Source organism: Clytia hemisphaerica, unplaced genomic scaffold (assembly GCF_902728285.1).
Source record: "Clytia hemisphaerica strain Z4C2 unplaced genomic scaffold, Clytia hemisphaerica genome assembly, whole genome shotgun sequence".
Taxonomy (NCBI): Eukaryota; Metazoa; Cnidaria; class Hydrozoa; order Leptothecata; family Clytiidae; genus Clytia; species Clytia hemisphaerica.
The window spans coordinates 536,811-559,186 of record NW_027103519.1 but is presented as its reverse complement, the minus strand read 5'-3'; the positions used below and the strand labels follow the sequence as shown (position 1 = coordinate 559,186).

The following is a 22,376-nucleotide window of genomic DNA, read 5'->3' as shown; positions in this document are numbered from 1 at the left end:
AAATATCCTTGGACCCAAACCCCCTGCATTTTCTTGCTGTTCCGTAAGCAGAATTTTTTGGCGTAGACATCAGTTGAAACAAATAACAATTCGGCGTGGACAAAAGTAGTCAAGGAAAATTAATCCCATTTTTAGCTTTTAGAATTTTTTTTGTAATCAGGTTTCTTTTTTCTGTTTTTGTACTGTTTTGAAAAATGTCCTGTCTTTTTACTGGGCTAGTGATTTATTTGATTTCTATCTTTCTTAGATGGCCGACAATAATGAAAATGTAAATGAAGTTGAAAATAAAACAGAACAGGTACTAAAACAAACAGAAACAAAAAATGAACCAACCACCAGCCCTGTCAGCAAACCAGTTGACCCAAGCGAAAAGAAAAAAATTGATGTTCTACTGAAAGCAGCTGGCGATGCACCAATTATGAAGAAAAAGAAATGGGCAGTGGATGCAAACAAGCCAGTGGCTTATTTAACAGAATTCATCAGAAAATATATAAAATGTGAACCCTCTGAATCATTGTTTATTTATGTGAATCAAACTTTTGTACCTGCACCAGATCAATTGATTAGTAATTTATTTGATTGTTTCGGTACAGATGGGAAATTGGTGTTACATTATTGTAAATCGCAAGCTTGGGGCTGAAATATTGTGTCAGGAGATGTTTTATACCTTACATTGTAAATAATTAAAAATTTTGCAACCTTTATTAAAATAATAGGCTAGTTTGGATCCTCAGTAAAAATTAACATGCATCATACATCCATTAGAAAAGAGTGATGCTTACTTCTATATTAAAGATTGGTTTATAAGAATTAACAGAAGATCACTTTTTGATTTTTTTGCTCAGAAAGAGCTGCTATTGCCACATCGTTAAAGTTGACTGTTTATCATCATGTTCTGAGAACTCAGGAGAACTATGTAATTCTTATTTCAAGAATAATTTTAAAATTTCTAATAAATTTAATTTTTTGATCCATCATTATCTTGGCGGCTCTTTTTTTGTCAATATATATAATCAACTGATATATACTGTATTTCAAAACGTCAAAAATGGCAAAATCGATTTTTTATAGGTTTAGTACCTTTTGTATTTAAAATTTGAATGGAATTTTAAAGAAGTAAAACTTATTTTGAAAATATCTTATCTAAATTTTATGAAATCCTCACAGTAGCTTGACTAAAAGAATATTTACCATAAGATTGGCTACGTTCTATTTTTTTACTTCTTTAGATGAAATAGTTGTGTCTATCCAGTCTATCCTATATTTTCTTGCCTTAAAAATATTTAGATATAAATAAAAAAGGATTCTTCATTAAGAATGTTGATCAAAACAGAGAAACTTGTTCATATTAAGAAAAATTCAAGAAACTTCATCAATGTTGTAAGGGAACATTATTTACGTGATGATATCCCGTGTAAAAGTTCTGCATGTTATCAAAATTGTGTTCAGCCAAAAGGTATGATTTTTGCTTTAATTTCTAGTATTTTACACTGCTGTGATAGGGTTGCTAATCGACCTTGAGATATTTAATCCAAGTCTGATGCTTAAACATCTGGCAAAAGCAGAGGCAAAAAATCTTTCTATATGGTTCTAGTTAAGATTATTTTAAATTATTTTTTAATTGAATTGAAGAATGCTAAAAAAACTTTGATTTTTCAGGGTTGCCGTTACTTACAGATGAACAAAAAACAACCCATTACGTCATCCCAGACATCACTGTAAGATTCATTAGATTGTATTAGATGCAACAAAAATCAAAAGTGTTTATGAATTAAAGTTTATTAGAAAGGACCAAATTACTGTTTTAGATTTTACTGTTTCAAAATATTTGGCATGGACCTATAAATCATTCTAATTAAATATATTTTTAGTGCTGTCGTAAATATCTTGAAATTTTGGAATTGAAAGAATTGACCAATATAATTTTCCTGCAATCTGTTGTCCAGCAAGTAAGCATGTGTCTTTTTTTCGCTTGCCAAAATTTAACTGAAGTATAAAGTGTACTGCTTACAAGATTTTAATTTTTATGAAAGGCTACAATACAAGGTTTATTCTTCCATTTTTGTGTTAATTCACAAATACTTTACCAAGTGTTTTGGTAAAGAATATCCCTTGACTGTAAATGTATTCCACTGAGCACTCCAGGCCATTTTTCATGCCCCTTAAGAGTCCGGTTATCAGACGCTACCCCTCTTGAAATTACTAAAATATTGGTAAAAACAGCCTCTTAAGTGAAAAACACTAGAAAAAGTGCCCTTTTTGGCCACAAACGGACGCTGCCTTGCCCTTTTTAAAATATGGCCTACACTCTAACTGTCACAATAAAAACAATGCAACCTTCAGCAATGGCTGAATGATCAAAACCAGGGGGTTCCTGGTTTGAATTTCCACTCCTTCCAATGTCGTTGTTACTAAAAGTGGTAACGGTAGGTAACGATAGGTAACGACAAGTAACGACAAGTAACGGTAGGTAACGACAGGTAACGATGAAGTAACGGTCGGTAACGATGAAGTAACGCAAGTAACGAGGGGTAACGAAAAAGTAACGAAGTAACGATGGGGAAAAAGCTGAAAATGGTGGCCCTGAGGTGTCGAACTATCAAAATTTGAACTAATGGTCCCGGTGATTTTGGGAGAACCTAACGACTCTGGTTAATCTATTCAAGAATTTGGGAAATCTGATGATTTTACAGCAGAATCTGATCGTTCTGGTGAATATGACTGTGGAGATAATAAATCCAATTGTTTTTATTGTAAATTGGTGTTTGTGAATAAACTGAAAGATTTGACGGCTTTGGTGAATCAATGGTGTTGGTCAATGCAATGATGAAATAAATGGTGCTGGTCAATGTAATGATGGAATCAGTGGTGATGGTCAATGCAGTGATGGAATCGATGGTGTTGGTCAACACAATGCTGGAATCAATGATTCTGGTCAATGCAATGATGAAATCAATGGTGCTGGTCAATACAATGATGGAATCAATGGTGCTGATCAATGCAATGATGGAATCAATGGTGCTGGTCAATGCAATGATGGATTCAATGGTGCCGGTCAATACAATGATGGAATCAATGGTGCTGGTCAATGCAATGATGGAATCAATGGTGCTGGTCAATAAAATGATGGAATCAGTGGTGATGGTCAATGCAGTGATGGAATCAATGGTGTTGGTCAACACAATGCTGGATTCAATGATTCTGGTCAATGCAATGATGAAATCAATGGTGCTGGTCAATGCAATGATGGATTCAATGGTGCTGGTCAATACAATGATGGTATCAATGGTGCTGGTCAATGCAATGATGGAATCAATGGTGCTGGTCAATACAATGATGGAATCAATGCTGCTGGTTAATGCAATGATGGAATCAATGGTGCTGGTCTATGCAATGATGGAATCAATGGTGCTGGTCAATGCAATGATGGAATCAATGGTGCTGGTCAATGCAATGATGAAATCAATGGTGTTGGTCATTACAATAATGGAATCAATGGTGCTGGTCAATACAATGATGGAACCAATGGTGCTGGTCAATGCAATGATGGAATCAATGGTGTTGGTCAATACAATGATGGAATCAATGGTGCTGGTCAATACAATGATGGAATCAATGGTGCTGGTCAATACAATGATGGAATCAATGGTGCTGGTCAATACAATGATGGAACCAATGGTGCTGGTCAATACAATGATGGAATCAATGGTGCTGGTCAATACAATGATGGAGCCAATGGTGCTGGTCAATGCAATGATGGAGCCAATGGTGCTGGTCAATGCAACGATGGAATCAATGGTGCTGGTCAATACAATGATGGAATCAGTGGTGATGGTCAATGCAGTGATGGAATCAATGGTGTTGGTCAATGCAATGATGGAATCAATGGTGCTGGTCAATGCAATGATGGAATCAATGGTTTTGGTCAACACGATGCTGGAATCAATGATGCTGTTCAATTCAATGATGGAGTCAATACTGCTGGTCAATGCGATGATGGAGTCAATGGTGCTGGTCAATGCAATGATGGAATCAATGGTGCTGGTCAATGCAATGATTGAACCAATGGTGCTGGTCAATGCAATGATGGAATCAATGGTGCTGGTCAATGCAATAATGGAATCAATGGTGCTGGTCAATGCAATGATGGAATCATTGGTGCTGGTCAATACAATGATGGAATCAATGATGCTGGTCAATGCAATGATGGAATCAATGGTTCTGGTGAATTCAATGGTGGAATCGATGGTGGTGTACTGGTGGATACAATGTTGCACTCACCAATGGTGCAAATTCACTTCAAAAGTTATTGATCGTATTCTTATAAAGATGAAGCTTATAAGAAAAATAGGTATGCTCACATTTTGCACAAACCCCAAGTTGCTTTGAATGAACCAATCGTCGAAAGTTGATACCCCTTGAATCAAAAGTTATTGATCGTATTGTTATTAAGATGATGCTTATAAGAAAAATAAATATGCTCACATTCCATCAAAAGTTATTGACTGATTGATCGTATTCTTATAAAGATGAAGCTTATAGGAAAAATAGGTATGCTCACATTTTGCACAAACCCCAAGTTGCTTTGAATGAACCAATCTTCGAAAGTCGATACCCCTTGAATCAAAAGTTATTGATCGTATTGTTATAAAGATGATGCTTATAAGAAAAATAAATATGCTCACATTTTGCACAAACCCCAACTTGCTTTGAAAGAACCCATCGCAGAAAGTGAATACCCCTTGAATCGAAAATTATCGATGGATTTCTTATAAAGATGATGCTTACAAAAAATGCACAATCCCTGACTTGCATTCACCTGCAAAGTGAATTTGCACCATTGGTGAGTGCAACATTGTATCCACCAGTACACCACCATCGATTCCACCATTGAATTCACCAGAACCATTGATTCCATCATTTCATTGACCAGCATCATTGATTCCATCATTGTATTGACCAGCACCATCGATTCCATCATTACATTGACCAGCACCATTGATTCCATTATTGCATTGACCAGCACCATTGATTCCATCATTGCATTGACCAGCACCATTGATTCCATCATCGCATTGAACAGCAGTATTGACTCCATCATTGAATTGAACAGCATCATTGATTCCAGCATCGTGTTGACCAAAACCATTGATTCCATCATTGCATTGACCAGCACCATTGATTCCATCATTGCATTGACCAACACCATTGATTCCATCACTGCATTGACCATCACCACTGATTCCATCATTACATTGACCAGCACCATTGCTTCCATTATTGCATTGACCAGCACCATTGATTCCACCATTGCATTGACCAGCACCATTAATTTCATCATTGTATTGACCAGCACCATTGATTCCATCATTGCATTGACCAGCACCATTGATTCCATCATTGTATTGACCAGCACCATTGAATCCATCATTGCATTGACCAGCACCATTGATTCTATCATTGCATTGACCAGCACCATTGATTCCATTATTGCATTGACCAGCACCATTGATTCCATCATCGCATTGACCAGCAGTATTGACTCCATCATTGCATTGACCAGCATCATTGATTCCAGCATTGTGTTGACTAAAACCATTGTTTCCATCATTGCATTGACCAGCACCATTGATTCCATCATTGCATTGACCAACACCATTGATTCCATCACTGCATTGACCATCACCACTGATTCCATCATTACATTGACCAGCACCATTGATTCCATCATTTAATTGACCAGCACCATTGATTCCATCATTGCATTGACCAGCAGCATTGATTCCATCATTGTATTGACCAGCACCATTGATTCCATCATTGCATTGACCAGCACCATTGATTCCATCATTGCATTGATCAGCACCATTGATTCCATCATTGTATTGACCAGCACCATTGATTCCATCATTGCATTGACCAGCACCATTGATTCCATCATTGTATTGACCAGCACCATTGAATCCATCATTGCATTGACCAGCACCATTGATTTCATCATTGCATTGACCAGAATCATTGAATCCAGCATTGTGTTGACCAACACCATTGATTCCATCACTGCATTGACCATCACCACTGATTCCATCATTTTATTGACCAGCACCATTGATTCCATCATTGCATTGACCAGCAGCATTGATTCCATCATTGGATTGACCAGCAGCATTGATTCCATCATTGTATTGACCAGCACCATTGATTCCATCATTGCATTGACCAGCACCATTGATTCCATCATTGCATTGATCAGCACCATTGATTCCATCATTGTATTGACCAGCACCATTGATTCCATCATTGCATTGACCAGCACCATTGATTCCATCATTGTATTGACCAGCACCATTGAATCCATCATTGCATTGACCAGCACCATTGATTTCATCATTGCATTGACCAGAATCATTGATTCCAGCATTGTGTTGACCAACACCATTGATTCCATCACTGCATTGACCATCACCACTGATTCCATCATTACATTGACCAACACCATTGATTCACCAAAGCTGTCAAATCTTTCAGTTTATTCACAAACACCAATTTACAATAAAAACAATTGGATTCATTATCTCCACAGTCATATTCACCAGAACGATCAGATTCTGCTGTAAAATCATCAGATTTCCCAAATTCTTGAATAGATTAACCAGAGTCGTTAGGTTCTTCCAAAATCACCGGGACCATTAGTTCTGGCGCAGAAATTTACAAATTTTGACAGTTCGACACCTCAGGGCCACCATTTTCAGCTTTTTCCCCATCGTTACTTCGTTACTTTTTCGTTACCCCTCGTTACTTGCGTTACTTCATCGTTACCGACTGTTACTTCATCGTTACCTGTCGTTACCTACCGTTACTTGTCGTTACTTGTCGTTACCTATCGTTACCTACCGCTACCACTTTTAGTAACAACGTTCCAATGTTCCATTCAATTGATAGATGGCTTAGTCAGCTGGCCATGCACCCCGTCCTAGATTACTGGGCCAATCCACGTAAAATATGAAGTCTGTCTATCTATTAATATTGAGAAGTAGAATGAATTCATTAACTAAATCAAACGAATTATATGTTTTAGATTAAGAAGAAAGCAGGGAAACGTGTTTCAAAAAACATTACTGGCATTCACAAGAATCCTCTGAAGAGCTCCATTGTTTTTGACAATGAATTCCACCAATCCTGTTATGTACAGCGCAAAGAAGGCCAGGATCTAGATGAATGGTTTTGGAAGTAAGATTACATAGAAAAGAGCTTGAAATAGCACACCGTTATGCAAACGTCATAATTATTACTTTTAACACTTGACCGAAAATCAGTCCCACAATCCTTTTCGTCTTAATTAAAAAGTCTTGAAAGTCATTACTTTTTCTTTGTGGTTGAGTGTAATTTGCATGCAGGCGTAGTTAACGCGAAGGGTGATGGGATTGAATTTCGGTCAAACAGAAAAATCAATGTCTATTTTTAGATTCACTGCGGTATGCTATTTGACTTAAAAATCATTTTAAAGATATTATATTTTATGATATAGAAAGAAGCCGTACCTCTCATGCTGATAAATCACAACAATTATATATAATTTCTCAAAATTTGTGTTCGCGTGGTGCAGGAGGGAGAGAAATTAGTTCTTTTTGTGTTTAAAATGTTGTGTAAGCAAATGGTAGTAGATAAGTGATTAAATGATATTTTTTAAAAACCACGCTTTTTACTATTGGTGTTATGTGAGCAACTTTAGGTGTCACAAGTTCGACAACCCATTTGCTCGACAACTCACTTGTTTGATAAATTTGGCAAATTGTCGAACAGCCATGCAGTCGAACAAATAACTGTCAAACAACTATTCTGTCGAACAACTAAGCAATCACTTGTTCGACAGTGTATCAGTGCAACATTTTTAAAGATTTGTCGAACAAATTTGAACAAGTGCTATTTATAAGTCACTTTCTTAATCATAATCCTTGATATACTTTTCTCTCTCTAGGAACGTTTACTCAACAGCACAATGGTTTCACCAGCATCTTCAGCAAAAGATTTCAATCATTATTCTGACTGAATGTGAAGAAGTAAGATGTAACACATTGAACATTATGTTAATCCTTCTAAAGGAAAATAAATTAATATCTTTTGACCTTGAAAACAATATTTTTTCTTTCATAACATAAAATGTCAATCATTATTCTGACTGAATGTGAAGAAGTAAGATATAACACAAAGAATTTTATATTAATTCTTCTAAGGAAAAATAAATTAATATCTTTTGACCTTGAAAACAATATTTTTTCTTTCATAAGATACTTTATTTTCATATTCTTCTGCTAATGGCGTAGCCACGTATGACCAGGTCACTTTGGAGGTTAGTTCTTTGAATAGTATTTGAGTATTATGTACATTGACATATATAAAGAATGACTCTCTCAAAAAATTATTTATTGATGTTGTAGCTTGGTTTATAGCATCAGATTTTTATTTGTTGATAAGGTCTTGAAAAATTATGGTAGCGAGACACCTGGTATCTTTGTGATGTCAATGACAGATTATATCAATGGATTTTGGCCTGATTTGAATGAAGCAAAAGATCTAATGGAATCACTTTCATCCATCAATGATGTTGAAGAACTAAATATCGGTATGCCAAACTTTACTTACCTATGAGTATTGAGCTATTCTAAGAAATTGTGAATCACCAGACAATGCCCGATTAAACTACCTCTATGGATGCTATTTTAAATGGTCCACGGAACACCACTGATGGTATCCAGTTAAAAATGAGCGTGACAAAACATACCCCTACCTCTGGAATGGCCTTAATTGTCTGAATCATTGACATAAAAATAAACTCTCCATTGTTTACGAAACGAATAACCCTATAATAAATTTTTTCGAAGTTCATGAAATGACTCTGTTTTTTTTCCAATGTTCAGGTGCTTCAATCTGCAAAGAATTTCATGAATATTTTCCAAATCAAGTCTTAGAAGCTGGCATCAAATCAGTAAGCTTCTATTATATAATAAACTTATGTCAAATTAAGTATTGCTTCAGATCAAAACTACTTTTATTAGAAAAAAGTAAAGAGGTCTGGCAGTTATAAACTTTTCAAATTTGGTCAAGACGTTGCCTAGTTATTACCTTTGTATACTTTTAATTTCGAAAGCTTAACACTAATGGGGTAGATTTAAAAAGTCATACCTCAAAATCTTCCTAATAAGTTTAGTTTTGAGCTCAGCCTAGACCTTGTATCAGCTAGTCTGTACAAATGTTCAAAGTCGTTTTTGAGTCACTCGGTACTGTCTCGAAAACTTACATTTAAACCACTTTTTTAGTAATGTTTTTACTTCACGTTTATTCTGGGAAGGATTCTGTTCAAAAAAGAATGACACATTGGAAAAATGCAATTTTTGTTGATTTTGGATAATGTCGTGTAACTTCTCAGCAAATGTTTCATGAGAGAGGGGAAAATACAGGATTGTGGATTAGGACTCTAGGAATTCACTGGAATTTTTTTTTATCAAAATGTGTAGTTTTGAGGCTAATATTACCCTTTTTCTATCTTTTTTTGAAATAGCCTCAATTAAGCACTTATTGAATATCCACATTTTGAACTGGTTCAAAGTTGAAGATCACAGATTGAACTTTTCTAAGATATACTTATGTGAAAGAATTTCAAGTGATAAATGTGAGAAATTGTGGCTCAAATTCGCTGTATTGTTATTGATATTTTTTCAATAATTAAAAAAACAATATAGCAAATAAATACTAGTGATAGAAATAATGAATCTGGTGTTCTTGAAAAATTAGTAAAAAATAGAACATATTTGAAGTATTTTACTTACTAATTTGTGAAATCATGCGGCTAATAGTCACACTTTTTTGAAAAAAGGCCCTTCTTTTAAATGGTAGCCACACCCATTCACAAAAGAATTCCAAAGACCTGAATTGTTTGAGACTATAGCTTGAAGATCAAATGTTCACTTTCTGAATTCAAAAGTATCAACTAATAGTTGCCCTGTGATTCTACGTGGCTAAAAAAACTTACTAAAATTTCCGGATTATTAAAAAGGCTACCCACATTTTTTCACGTCGTGAGTGAAAAAATAACCTTGTCTAAACTTTCGAAAATTCCATTGGCTTTCTTTTGATACCTTGCATGCCTTTCTTTAAAATTGATATGTGATTAAATTGTGGCAATAAAACATGACAGGGGAAATCTACAAATTAGGCTTAAAATGAAGAAAAACTGCTAGTTACTAAGTATGCAAATAGCCACACATTTTAACACAAAATCATACAGGAAGTGTTACAAAAAGTATTTCTATGGAATTAGCCACATATTTAGCACAATATCCCAAAATTTCATAACTACAGCTTTTTTACATGGTAAATAAAGTCAGTACGTAAAATGCCTGTTGAAACGTTTTCCCGCAAGTCAAACATCACAATTGCAAGGAGTATTTAGCCACTTAAATTCACATTTCTGATGCTGTATCCTTAGAAAATGAAAACAAAACCATTCAATAAGTATCATCTCAAGCAAAAAACTTTCAAATTCCACGATTAGACTTTTTTATTCAATACCTTTGCCTCTGGGTGCATTTTGAGTTTATTAACCACATTATTTCACTTTCAAGGATCAATAGCCCACATTTTTTCACATAGTCTCAAAATTTTATTATTCAATGTAACCTGTGCAAAATTTGGGTGACTGATCTTTTAATTTGAAGTTGCTACACCTTTTTGAAATTAGTTGGTAGAATTAGCCACTCAAAAAATTAGCCACAATCTTTCACACACTTTAAAGGCTAGTTACTAGCCACTGAAGATCACTAGAAATTTCGTTTCAAATACAAAAGAAATTTTTGTCATTTTAGGACGTGGGAATAAATTTTTGGACCTACCCCGGTGGGGTAGAGGTCCTATAAATTAACCGATGTCCGTTCGTTCGTCCGTTCGTTCGTTCATCCCCGGGGGGGGGGTACTAGGGCAAAATGGGTTACGGGGATGCTCCGCTGGCCAGGGTACCTTTTTTAACCTCCACGAGTCCCAGGTAGGGTCGCAAAAACACCAAAATAGAAAAATCAGTCCCTCGTAGGGTGCCTATTTCTGGAAAATTAGGGGAAAAAGTAGAAAATTTTGGAATTTCAGTCCCATTCAGGGTCACTTTTTTCGCAAATTTCGAGTCCCACGTAGGGTCCATTTTTCGAACCTCAGCGGAGCACCCCCGTCGGTCGACAAGGGTAGTACCCCCCCCGGGCGTCCATCCGTCTGTTACCAGCTTTTCTCAGGATTGGCTCATTAGTTTTTTTTTATTTTTGGCACAATGATGCAAAATGGCAATGCCCAAAATGTGACGGAGCCCGATTTTTGAGAAAAAATTTATTTGGGCAAATTTGGGCCAAAAACTACCTAAAAATAGGGTTTTTTGGACTTTGTGCAAAATCCTGTCATTACTTTTTTCTGATTTTTTGTACAAAGATGGAGGGCAAGATTCTCTAAAGAATGGCTGAAGTGGTTTTCCCGGAAAATTCTTATTCGCCGTAAAAAACGGATTTTCGTATTTTGGGGAAATTCCCTTTAACCAAATAAGAAAATATAGCTTTTCTCAATGTTAACTCATTATTTTTTTCTGATTTTTTGCACAATGATGCAAAATGGCAATGCCTAAAATGTGACGGAGCCTGATTTTCGAAAAACATTTTTTTTCGGCCGAAAATGCCAGAAATATGCCGGAAATCGCCGTTTTTCTGGATTTTCATTGAATTTTTTTCTTATAATTGGTTGTTTTTTCATTCAAAAACATTATTAATAGCAATGCCCACCATCAAGCATGTTTCAATTTTCAAAAAAATTGATTTTTGAAGCCGGAACTATGCAAAAATCGCCGGAACAACTTATTTTCGCCGGAAAGACAGTATTTCTTGAATTTCTCGAGCTGTACTTAATATTTTTTTATGAAATTTTGAGCACTGATGAAAGATGAACCGGAACTTTCTATTTCTATTTTCCCTACTCCCCTTCCCTCTTCCCCCATCAACAATCAATGATAAAATTTAATGTGTTATGCATTTTCGCAAAACGCTATATCATCTGACTGATTGTTTTCATTTTTCTCCTTATTGCCCTATTATCTAGCTTTCATCATCAGGTAGGTCCATTCAGCCTGTTGCTTGTTTTAACTGTAGCCACAAAATATCACATTATATAGGCTTTTTAAAATCATCACTAAAAAAGTTGAATTATGTCATTCTTTTTTGAACACGATCGAAGATAAATAATTCTCTTTTAATGTTACAGGGACGGTTCTTTGCAAATTACTTGAAAGTCAATAAACACCGACCTATGATGGAAGCGTTCATTCAAAAAGGGTATGAAATATATAGTTTTGATACATACTAACGGCATCTTTAACACTTTATGAAGCTTTTTATCATACCAACTTGTGTTTTTATTTAAAATATCCACAGAACCAATCAGTAGAAGAAGCAAAAAAACAATTTCAATCTTCTTCTTAAATCAACTTAAGGAAGTGTCTAAAGTAACTTCTTCATAAAGTCTTCATAGTTATCATATATTATGAGAATGTTCTTTTTTATAATTATTTAGCAATAAAGTTTCCTCATAAAAATTTTCTCTCATTTCTAAACAGGGACGGCAAGATTAGTTCTTCCTCCACCAGTACAAATAATATATCTCAAGTCCTCATCCACGGTACTGCAGCAAGGTTTGTTTTCAATACATGATGTTCACCAGTGTAATGACTTATTTTTGCCACTCAAAGGTGTACATCCGTAAAACGTTGATCCTTCAAACTTCTGGACTATTACCATGGCATCTCAGCGGTTTGAAAAAGCCTGGAAACCTAGAAAAAGACCTGTTTTAAAAGGAAATCGGAATATTAGGAAAAATCGGTGAACTTTTCTTTTAGTCTTCTTTCCAGAAGTTTTTAAGTTAAGTTTTTTTAAAGCTTAAATCTTAATAATACTTTTTTCAAAATTTGTCAATAATATCAACCAAAATCAGCACGTACACCAAAATTATTTTGGCAAACTGCTGGGAAGTTTCGAGCCATTTTGGTCCAGATATGACAACTATTTTTTTCTTCTTAGAAACCGTGCAGTAGACGGTGATTCGGTGGTGGTGGAATTGTTACCAGAATCTCAATGGAAATCCAGATCTACCTCTATTCATCAGCATTCAGAATCTAATTGTAAGTGTGTTGAAAGGTCTTCCGTTTCAGACAGATTCCCGTCTCAGTGAAGAATATTTATATCTTTAAAAGAGGCCTCAAAATTCTGCATAATCATCAAAATTTCAAGAATGTGTGCTTGTACATACTTGCTAAGTAAGATCCATTTTACGTCTTAGATGAAGAACCTTGCTTAGGTCACTGCTATACTTAATTGAATGTTATGATTTGTTACTAAGACTTGACTGTTGATGATGACAATAACATTGGTAGAAGTTTAGCCGATGTCAAAAAGTATTAACCTAAACTTTGAGTTACGGAGACAAATATTTTTTTTTAATATTTAAAACAACTTCAAATACTGCCGATGTCATATCCTGTCAATTTTACATTTCTGAAATCAGCAATGCTCAAAGTTTCTAAAAAGTGTACAAATGAAAATGTTTGGTCAAATAGATAAATCCTAAACTATATTTTCGATGAGGTATTACTTGATGATATATTTTTTCTAGAACTTTACTAGGGTTGATTTTCATTTGGTAATGATAACGCAAAAAAAGCTTCTATATCTATGCCATCCAAAAAAACAAATTCAGATAGTGAAAAAAAAGCAATAAAAGCATTTTGGGGACTTTAAATTATATTTTTTCGAAATTCCAAAGGACTTGTGCTATTACAATATACGTTTTATAGTTTAATAAATTTTCATTTTTTTAAGCATTTTGCGAACGTCTAGCAAAAAGTCGGCGAACACTTTTCCGAAAACGTTTTAACTTGCTTGATTTAGCTTTCTGCGTAGTTGAAGGTGCTCCGTCTTGTTGTTGTTGAGTGAATGGACTAGTTTTATCATCCTCGTGAGATATTTCCAAGTAACTCTCCCCTTCAACGGGGCGGCATTCCACTATATTACAATAGGGCGTGATTTTCTCGAACGAGGCATCATCCGATTCTATGGAATCCTCGCTGTCATTAGGAGCGCCAACGCCATCATGGGTGGCTGAGTTTTTGGAGCTGGAGCTTATGGCGATCATATGTTCCCGCGCCATTTGATTTAATTTTTTGTCGATTTCTTCTTTCTTCTTTTTTACACTCCTACTGTATTCTTTGTGTGGTGTAGTTTGGCTTCGTACTTTTTGAGAGTTTGTTTTGCTTTCAGCTCTCTGAGAGTTAGTGTTACTTTGTATTTTGTGAGGGTTAATTTTGCTATATGTTTTGTGAGGGTCAGTTTGGCTTTGTACTTTGTTAGATGTAGCTATGCTTTGTGCTGTTTTAGGTTTAGTTTTGCTTTTTACTTCCTGAGGCGTATCCCAGTTTTGAAGTGTATTCTTACTTTGTTCTGTGGCAGATGTATTTTTAATTTGTTCTATGCAAGATGGATCCCTTGTTTGTTCTTTTTGAGGCTTATTCTTAGATTGTTCTTTATGTGATATATCCCTCGTCTGTTCGATGTAAGGAATGACTTGGCTTTGTACCATGGCACTAGAGTTATGTCGAGTCAGTCCAGACTTGATACTCACTTTACTCTTTTTTACACCTGGTGACGAACTCTTCCCACTTGCTTTTGTTTTAGAGGTTTGACAACTAACTTTTGTCTCCGTCTCAATCCCTTGCCATGAGCCTCTGATTTTGAATACGCCTACAGAGTTGACCAATCGTTTCTTGAAATTCTTGCTCCTCATTTGAACGCCTGAAAGAGAATATTTAAATTGAAATTCTAATCAACAAAAGGTCAAATATATGAATAGGGTGAAAAAGTGAAAAACGAAATGGTGAATTATCCAATAAACTTTATGTGAGATTATTGTGTGGATAGAACGAGAATTCATGATATGCACCATTGCAATTTTTTCCACGGACCCAAACAGCTGATTGGTTGAAATTGATGTATTAACTGATTTTACGTCACTTACAACCAATCCGCTATTGGGTCCGTGATGTAATGTCAGAAGACATTACAAAGGTGCAATCATGAAAATTTTGTTTCATTTCAATTTCAACAGCATGAAGGATAGCTCAATACAGGTCAAAATGATATTACAGTTGACATTCTCTAATTCGATTTAGATTTTCATCGAATAAGGGAGCGTATCGAATTGTAGAGAGTCGTTTATGAGTACTTTATTGTTAACGGTGACTTTCAATATTACCGAATAATGGAGCCTATGCAATAGTAGAAATGTAGAAGTGAAGAGCTTCAACTGAACATTGTTATTGAAGAAAATAAAATTTTAACATTTTAACATTTTTTTTGTTTGTTTTTTTGGTTCCTACCTCCTGGCGGTATAATCTAGGGTTTTTAGCGGGAGGCCAGGAACCTTCAGTGTTTGTATATTTGTTCCGTTTAAAACCTATTATTGAAAAAAAAAGTTTAAAATTTACTACAAATACCTTTCCCACTGTCTGTGCTGTGGCGTCGGTTATTTCTTACATAACCAGTTCGTGTATCAATATCTTGCATCATCAAAAAATTTTCTTTCACTTGTAAGGTCTCCAGACTTTCATTTTGCATTAGAATAATATCTTTTTGTTCGACCTCGAAAGTGGATGTCATGATATGAGATAAATTTCGTCCTGTGCTCAACGATTCGTTTGAACCTGAAAAAACAATCAAAATATATTCATTGTATCGAGCACTCTTGATCTATTGTCATGGATATTCCTTTTTGAATCATATCCAACCGTCCTAAATACACCTTTTCGACCGTAGCCTCCAATTGCCGCGCGGGTGTTTTTACCACCCCGAAACCGTCCCAGTCTTTTTTCACGCTTAAAGATAATAGAAAAAAGTCTAACGAAAGGATTGGATCGAGTTTAGGGGAATCATTAAATAATAAAGTGACATGCGCCTGACCGCGCGACTACGGTCAAACAGGTGTATTGCAGTACTTTTACTTGAATTTAGGCGGTCGGCTTTAAGCTTTTCTTTCTTTCAACGAAAGTCAAACTCAAGTACAACAAAGAGATTTGATTATTCGAGTTAGTCAGGATCAAAAGACGCCGAATATCTGTTTTTTCATTTGAATGTTCGTTTGTTATGCGTCTGTAGGATCCTGGGGAGATTGTCACTTGAAGTCATTGCAGTGCTGTTTTAAGTAACTGATGTCAATCATTGTAAGGCAAAACACGTAAAGCGTGATAGACTTACACAGTGATTAAAAATGCGTGATGGATAGGGATAGACAGCTCATAGACGCGCTTATATCCAGAAAAATGTACATACATACCCCTTGGATTAATTTATAAAAATAGGAATAGAAAGCTTTACCTTCAAGTTGTCCTTCCTCGTCGTGGGACATGCGATATGCTATGATACTTCGTGCTGCGCCAAAGACCAAACTTTCAAAAAGTTGATTTGCTGTCAAAAGAAAAACATTTTCTACGTCAATGAAGTTTAATGGTGAGCGGCGCAGTAACTGTAAAAAGTCTATACATGTTGTTTTCTCTTTGGTTGAATTACAGGAGGCTTTGAGGCCCATTTTCGCAATTATAGATGCTTTATATAAGCACCCCGTGAGCACCTTGGACTGGCTGCCCGATCCCCCTCACATGGCATGGGTTGACCCGAGCGAAGGTTTATTAACTTGCCAAGTGAACCGCGAGTGTGAATCGAACCTCAGTCGCTTGTGCAGTAACTATGGTAAATGACCAATATAACACAGCGTCATACATTATTCGTACTACAAAATTAGATTTGAAAAGCGACTAAGGATTTGGTAGTTACCATCAAGACTATCTAGCTATATCTTTAACATTCTCCAGATAATTCAAAATGTTAAGCACTTACCATATTTGGTAAATATACCTAAGCTGATAGCAGCTACAACATAACCAAGATTATTGACCAATAACAATGATAAATGTTCCATAAAATTCATGGTTAAACTTGTAAGTTCGGAGAAATCCATCTTAATAAACAAAAGAGGCTTTGTCCTTATATCTGAAAAAATTGCCAATGAAGAAACTGACGTCAAATATATTTTTTCGGCAATATTTTTTTGTCGCGAGAGAACAAATGACGTCAATTTTTATCAAATTGTCAAAGGGTGTTCAGGATGTACGATTTTTCATAAGAGGTTGTTGAATTTTTATCCACAGACATTACTCTAAAGAGACTCTCAAATTTCGCTTTAGAAAATAGATACCTCTTGAATTCTGATTTTGGTCTTACAATTTAGACGGCAATTTGGATTTTAAGAGTGTACCTGATATTACCCTTAACAAGCAATACTCCCTCTTAAAAGTATCATCAACCCAACCCCCCTCCCTAAATGTAGAGGGTCAGAACATTATCATTGGAAACATATCGTCCAGCCCCACTATTGTGGACGTATTTTTCCGGATAAGTCTAATGGTCGTTTATGTGGACATTAATTTTTTCATTTTTAGCGTCATCGACTAATCAGCACAACGATTCTGACGACAAAATGGCGACAGGTCGTGTTGTCGGTGTTTTACAACGGAACCTGCGTGATTATGTCGTCTCTATACCGGAGGAAGAAATCAACAGTCGATCCTCTAAGGTATATTATATAGGTCTCAATACAATAAAACTTTCCACTGCCTTTGTGCATAAGTTTTATGATTTAAGGTGATTCATTTTAATCCAATGGCCAAAATATTACGATCACGAAGAAAAAAATATACTATAAGAAACTACATCTAAATTTACTTTCTACTCTATCTTGCTCTATCACGTAAGAATTATTACAGATTTGAAAGGTTCTAAAATTCTAGTGTCAAAGTGTGCCATGTCATATTGAATTTAAAACAAAAGTATAAAAAATTCATGTGTGTAACAACTTTTATTTTTCACGAAGCTTTTCGGTATTCATACCATCATCCAGGTTCATAAAAATGATCTAATTCTTTTTCTAAAATTCTAATTCTGCTGTTTTCAGCATAAAATTTGCCTCTGTACAGACCATGTCAATAAAAAGCTTTAACTTTATAAGGGTGTACGCTGTCTTATTATATATATTTTGGTTTTGTTTGAAGGTATTGGTGGTACCATGGGACAGGAAAATCCCCAAGATACGCATCACAACACGGCAAAAAGATCGTCTGACAACTGAAAGGTATTCTCACCGAGGGATTGATTTATAGATAGAATCTAGTCTCTCTTGTATGAAGGGTACGAACATAGATTTACAAAACCCGAAGGGCTAGATATCATGCTTTTGCTAGACTGGAGTCGTTTATAATGCGTGTAATACTAATAATACCAACACTATAATAATAATACGGGATTTAGTTTGTATAAACTAAAATTGTTCCCTTTATTACTTTTTGCTTTATTTCTACTATGTATGAATTAGTCGTCTAGCTTGCTAGACTATGCTTTTGCTGAAAAGTGTGCCGGGGTTAGGTAGGAAATCCTATCTAAGTCACGTGACATTATAATAGAATTTCAGCGCTTGACCAATCAGAATCTTCGCGGGTTTTCGAAAACAATAGCAGCAATATTTTTTGCGATAATCACTTTTTTATTGCTTGGAAGGGCTCAAAGCACGCCATTTAGCCCTTCGGGCTCTATAAATCTATGTTCGTACCCTTCATACAAGAGAGATTAGATGGAAAGTAGAAAAAGAGTCTTTTTACCAAATTCTCGTTCAAAGACCACTTTTTTGCTAATGATATATTAAATGAATCTTATCAGTAAAACCAAGAGTCTTCCCATGTGTTTAGTAAGGTGAATGCTTGGATTAACTTACGCGTGATTTAATTTTGCGAGACCAAAAAATCGAAGCGAAATCTTCCTGGATTTATTATCAGGAGTCAGGGTTTTAAAAGTTTCTCATGGGTCAAGCTTCGGTAATGAAAATGGCCCTGAAAATAGTAAATATTTCTCAAAAAATGAAACAATAGGTGGTTTTTTGTTTTAGAAAATTGATTTTACAAAATTTCACCAGATTTATTTTCGCGAAACAGAAAAATTCTTACTTTGTTATTTTGTATTTTAGATTTGTAGTTCGCATTGACTCATGGGATGTGGGATCTCTATATCCCAACGGCCACTTCGTCAAATCTCTTGGTCCCGCGGGAAACGTCGAGACTGAGATTGCAAGCATTTTGATGGAACACGGGCTATCAGTGATCCCTTTCAGCGAAGGGATATTAAAGGAGATGCCTGTTAATACAAAGGTGAATGAATGGAAAATGTGCGATGGGGAAATACAAAGAAGAAAAGATTTGAGGTAATAATGAACTTTTTTATGGCTATTTGTTACTAGAAAAATTGAAATTTTTTAAAACTCTTTATTATTTTTTTGATGATTGAAATTGGGCTTAATTGCACGGGGTAGAAATAGATAAACGAGTTACTTGGCTTTTGGTAAGTGAATTTTTTTTTTAATTAAAATTCATGGTCAGGTCCGTATAAGCTCTGTGAGCTTGAAAAACCACTCACAAAAACTAACAAGTGGGAGAAGAGTAGGGTTTACTGTATACCAGATAGTGAGGTTTATTATTTTTGAATGAATGACTTTAATTTCTTCTTCATTTTTAGAGAATCACATTTGATCTTCAGTATCGATCCTAAAGGTTGCGAAGATGTTGATGACACACTATCTGTCAGGTACACTGAACTCTAAAACTAGACTTGAGTGGGCCGTGTCTCCTACTCAACAGAGCCGTCCAGTCTCTTACAATAGATCTCTAGATAGTAGATTGTCTATTATAACCGACTGTCAAGTTCGATGAACTCTAAAATTTAAACTTGAATGGATCGGGTCTCCATACCTAGGGTCGTCCTGTATTGAAATAGGAGTCTTTCTTGCCTGGGTTGGCGAGGCAGTAGGAACATACAAATGCCTAGGTTTCCAGGTAAATTATCGATCACTGTATCTTAGCTAGTGGTTGATTGTTGAGTCCTGCAACAAGTCACATTTCTTATCATATTTTCTTACCCGGAGAGGGGAACTTATGATCTAAAACCAATCGCAAGATCAGCCAGAGACGGAGCCAAGAATTTTTGATTTGGGGATTTTGACCTTTTTACAAACGCAGACGGGTCTTTACACTCTATTAACCCTCAAACAACTAGGCCTCGAAAAGTTCAAAGTTGGAGAAAAAAAGGTCAAACTTTGAGTGTTTGGTTAATCTTTTTCGACTGCTCTTGACACTCCTTTTTCCAAACTTATTGTCAAAAACATTTCCACAGCAATTGTAGTTTGGATCTTCACTTGTTTGCCCTTACCAAATTGCAAAAAACATATCCTTTAAGGCCACACCAGGTACTGTATTTTATCCCCATGTTCCAACTTTTCAGGAAACTGGCCAATGGGAATTGGGAACTGGGCGTTCATATTGCGGACGTCACATATTTTGTTCAACCGAACAGTTTAACTGATTTACAAGCTCGTTCGAAGTAAGTATTAATACACCCCCTTCTCACAGTCCCAGTGGGATTTTTTGAGCCAGTGGGGGTAAAAATAACAGACCAAAAGTCGATGGGGATTGATATTCCTGTTTTTTTTCATGACTGGGGATTTGACTTCCATTGTTTTTGAGCCAGAAAATTCAGTGGGATGGAAAAAATGGCACGCTATTTTACAGTGAGGATTTGCTTATCTGATTATTTTCAGTGGGGACAAAAATCAGAGTATAATCTTCCACTGGGGACGATATTTTGGCCAATTTTTCCAGTGGGAAGGAGTCCCAGTGGGTCTGTCAGAAGGGGGCGTATAAAAAATTTTGAAGTCGCGTTCCGGAGAAAAGAGATACTCAGCAACAAGATACCCAATGTTTTTATGATATAAAAGATTCTAACAAAATTATTTAAAACAAGACATTTTTACGAGAAAAAAAATCTGGCGCCTGATAAGAGTGGCGCCTGATAAGAGTGGCGCCCAACCCCCTACTTTTTGGTAGACAGCTGTCGAATGTGGTCGCAAGACTTACTTAAAAGAGCTTAGTTTCACCTCAGCTCAGCCCAACGAAAAGCTACATAGATCTTACTTAATTCATGATGTCTTCCACGGACCCAACAGCTGATTGGTTATAAGTGACGTAAAAACAGTCAATACGTCACTTTCAACCAATCAGCTGTGATATTTTAACCAATCAGATATTTCATTTCATTATAGAACAACAACTGTGTATTTAGCAGACCGGCGTTACGACATGTTACCCGCCATACTCAGTTCTGATCTTTGCTCCTTGATCAGTGAACAGGATAGGTAAAAATTAATTTTGAAATATACTTTTTAAGAGTAGAAACTTTCGCCAATTCTAGTTTTAGAAAAAATTTGCGAATCTTTAAAAACACATTTAATTTCTTATTTGGCCGAAACTGACGCGGGAATTTACGAATATCGAAAAAGTTTCTAGCCGCGAGACTGTCCTTCAAAGCCCTTCAAAATATTATGAGTTATGCTGATTTGAACTCAAACCTCTAAATAATCAATGACCTAAACTAAGTTTGATTGGGTTCAATAGACAAATCCAGGAATGAATAATACGACACAAAAGTCTTATCTTTCTTTGTAACTAATAGTTACCCCCCCCTCCAGTCAATAACACAACTTCTACCCAGCAGGCGGTAAGTGTAACTATTCTCGTTTTCATCCCTCCTACACAAGCATTATCTAAGCTTACAAATGCCTTATCAACTCTCGTATTCAGATCAAATTCCAAACTCGGTTTACCTTATTTAGATATGCAGTCAGTGTGATCTGGGAACTAAATCCCATTGGTGACGTCATTAATGTTTGGTATGGTCGGACGATCATATGCTCCAAGTATAAACTTTTTTATGAGGTAGGTTTTAAATTTCTTCGAAAGATATCTCCAAAAGACGTTCATTTAATGTCAGTCAGAGCTATCTTGCCACATCGAACTTTCCTTGTCTCGTATACATTAATCGGATTGATTTCTACGCGCCGAAAAAAATGCAATATCTTATTTATTGATTTATTTTCGCATTGATTGAGTTTCGCAAATCGGCCAAAAATTAGTTGAAAACGGCCTTAAAACGCCAACTTATCAAAAAGCAGCTCATTAACAGTATTTTTGACGCCAAAATATAGTTTTAAAATACTTAGGGGCTATGCAAGTCAGCGATCTCGATCAATTTATTTTCGCGAAATTGCGAACTTGAATATTGCAATAACCCAATGAATATATCGCTAGGCAAGATTTCGAGATAACTTGGATCGACTGAGTGTCTTAATAAATTTGTGACTCTTTTTTGTTTCTTTGT

The 22,376-nt window shown here is 35.7% G+C and overlaps 1 protein-coding gene across 2 annotated transcripts in view; it reads left to right on the top strand.

Annotated features, from left to right (window-relative positions):
• Positions 1-1,285: 1,285 nt before the first annotated feature.
• The window catches only part of LOC136799370 (DIS3-like exonuclease 1), a 29,983-nt gene continuing 8,892 nt past the window's right edge, over positions 1,286-22,376 (top strand). The window contains exons 1-17 of one of the 2 annotated variants that reach the window (XM_067056084.1): positions 1,286-1,456; positions 1,660-1,718; positions 1,872-1,949; positions 7,079-7,230; positions 7,979-8,060; positions 8,476-8,623; positions 8,919-8,986; positions 12,286-12,356; positions 12,638-12,712; positions 13,098-13,198; positions 17,564-17,697; positions 18,173-18,252; positions 19,138-19,371; positions 19,683-19,751; positions 20,445-20,543; positions 21,262-21,354; positions 21,832-21,934. In XM_067056084.1, the coding sequence (XP_066912185.1) occupies positions 1,318-1,456; positions 1,660-1,718; positions 1,872-1,949; positions 7,079-7,230; positions 7,979-8,060; positions 8,476-8,623; positions 8,919-8,986; positions 12,286-12,356; positions 12,638-12,712; positions 13,098-13,198; positions 17,564-17,697; positions 18,173-18,252; positions 19,138-19,371; positions 19,683-19,751; positions 20,445-20,543; positions 21,262-21,354; positions 21,832-21,934 (1,785 nt within the window). In that variant the 5' untranslated portion in view covers positions 1,286-1,317. Of the gene's footprint in view, positions 1,457-1,659; positions 1,719-1,871; positions 1,950-7,078; positions 7,231-7,978; positions 8,061-8,138; positions 8,194-8,475; positions 8,624-8,918; positions 8,987-12,285; positions 12,357-12,637; positions 12,713-13,097; positions 13,199-17,563; positions 17,698-18,172; positions 18,253-19,137; positions 19,372-19,682; positions 19,752-20,444; positions 20,544-21,261; positions 21,355-21,831; positions 21,935-22,376 lie in introns of those variants that run through there. The other variant, XM_067056085.1, reaches the window with a different exon arrangement.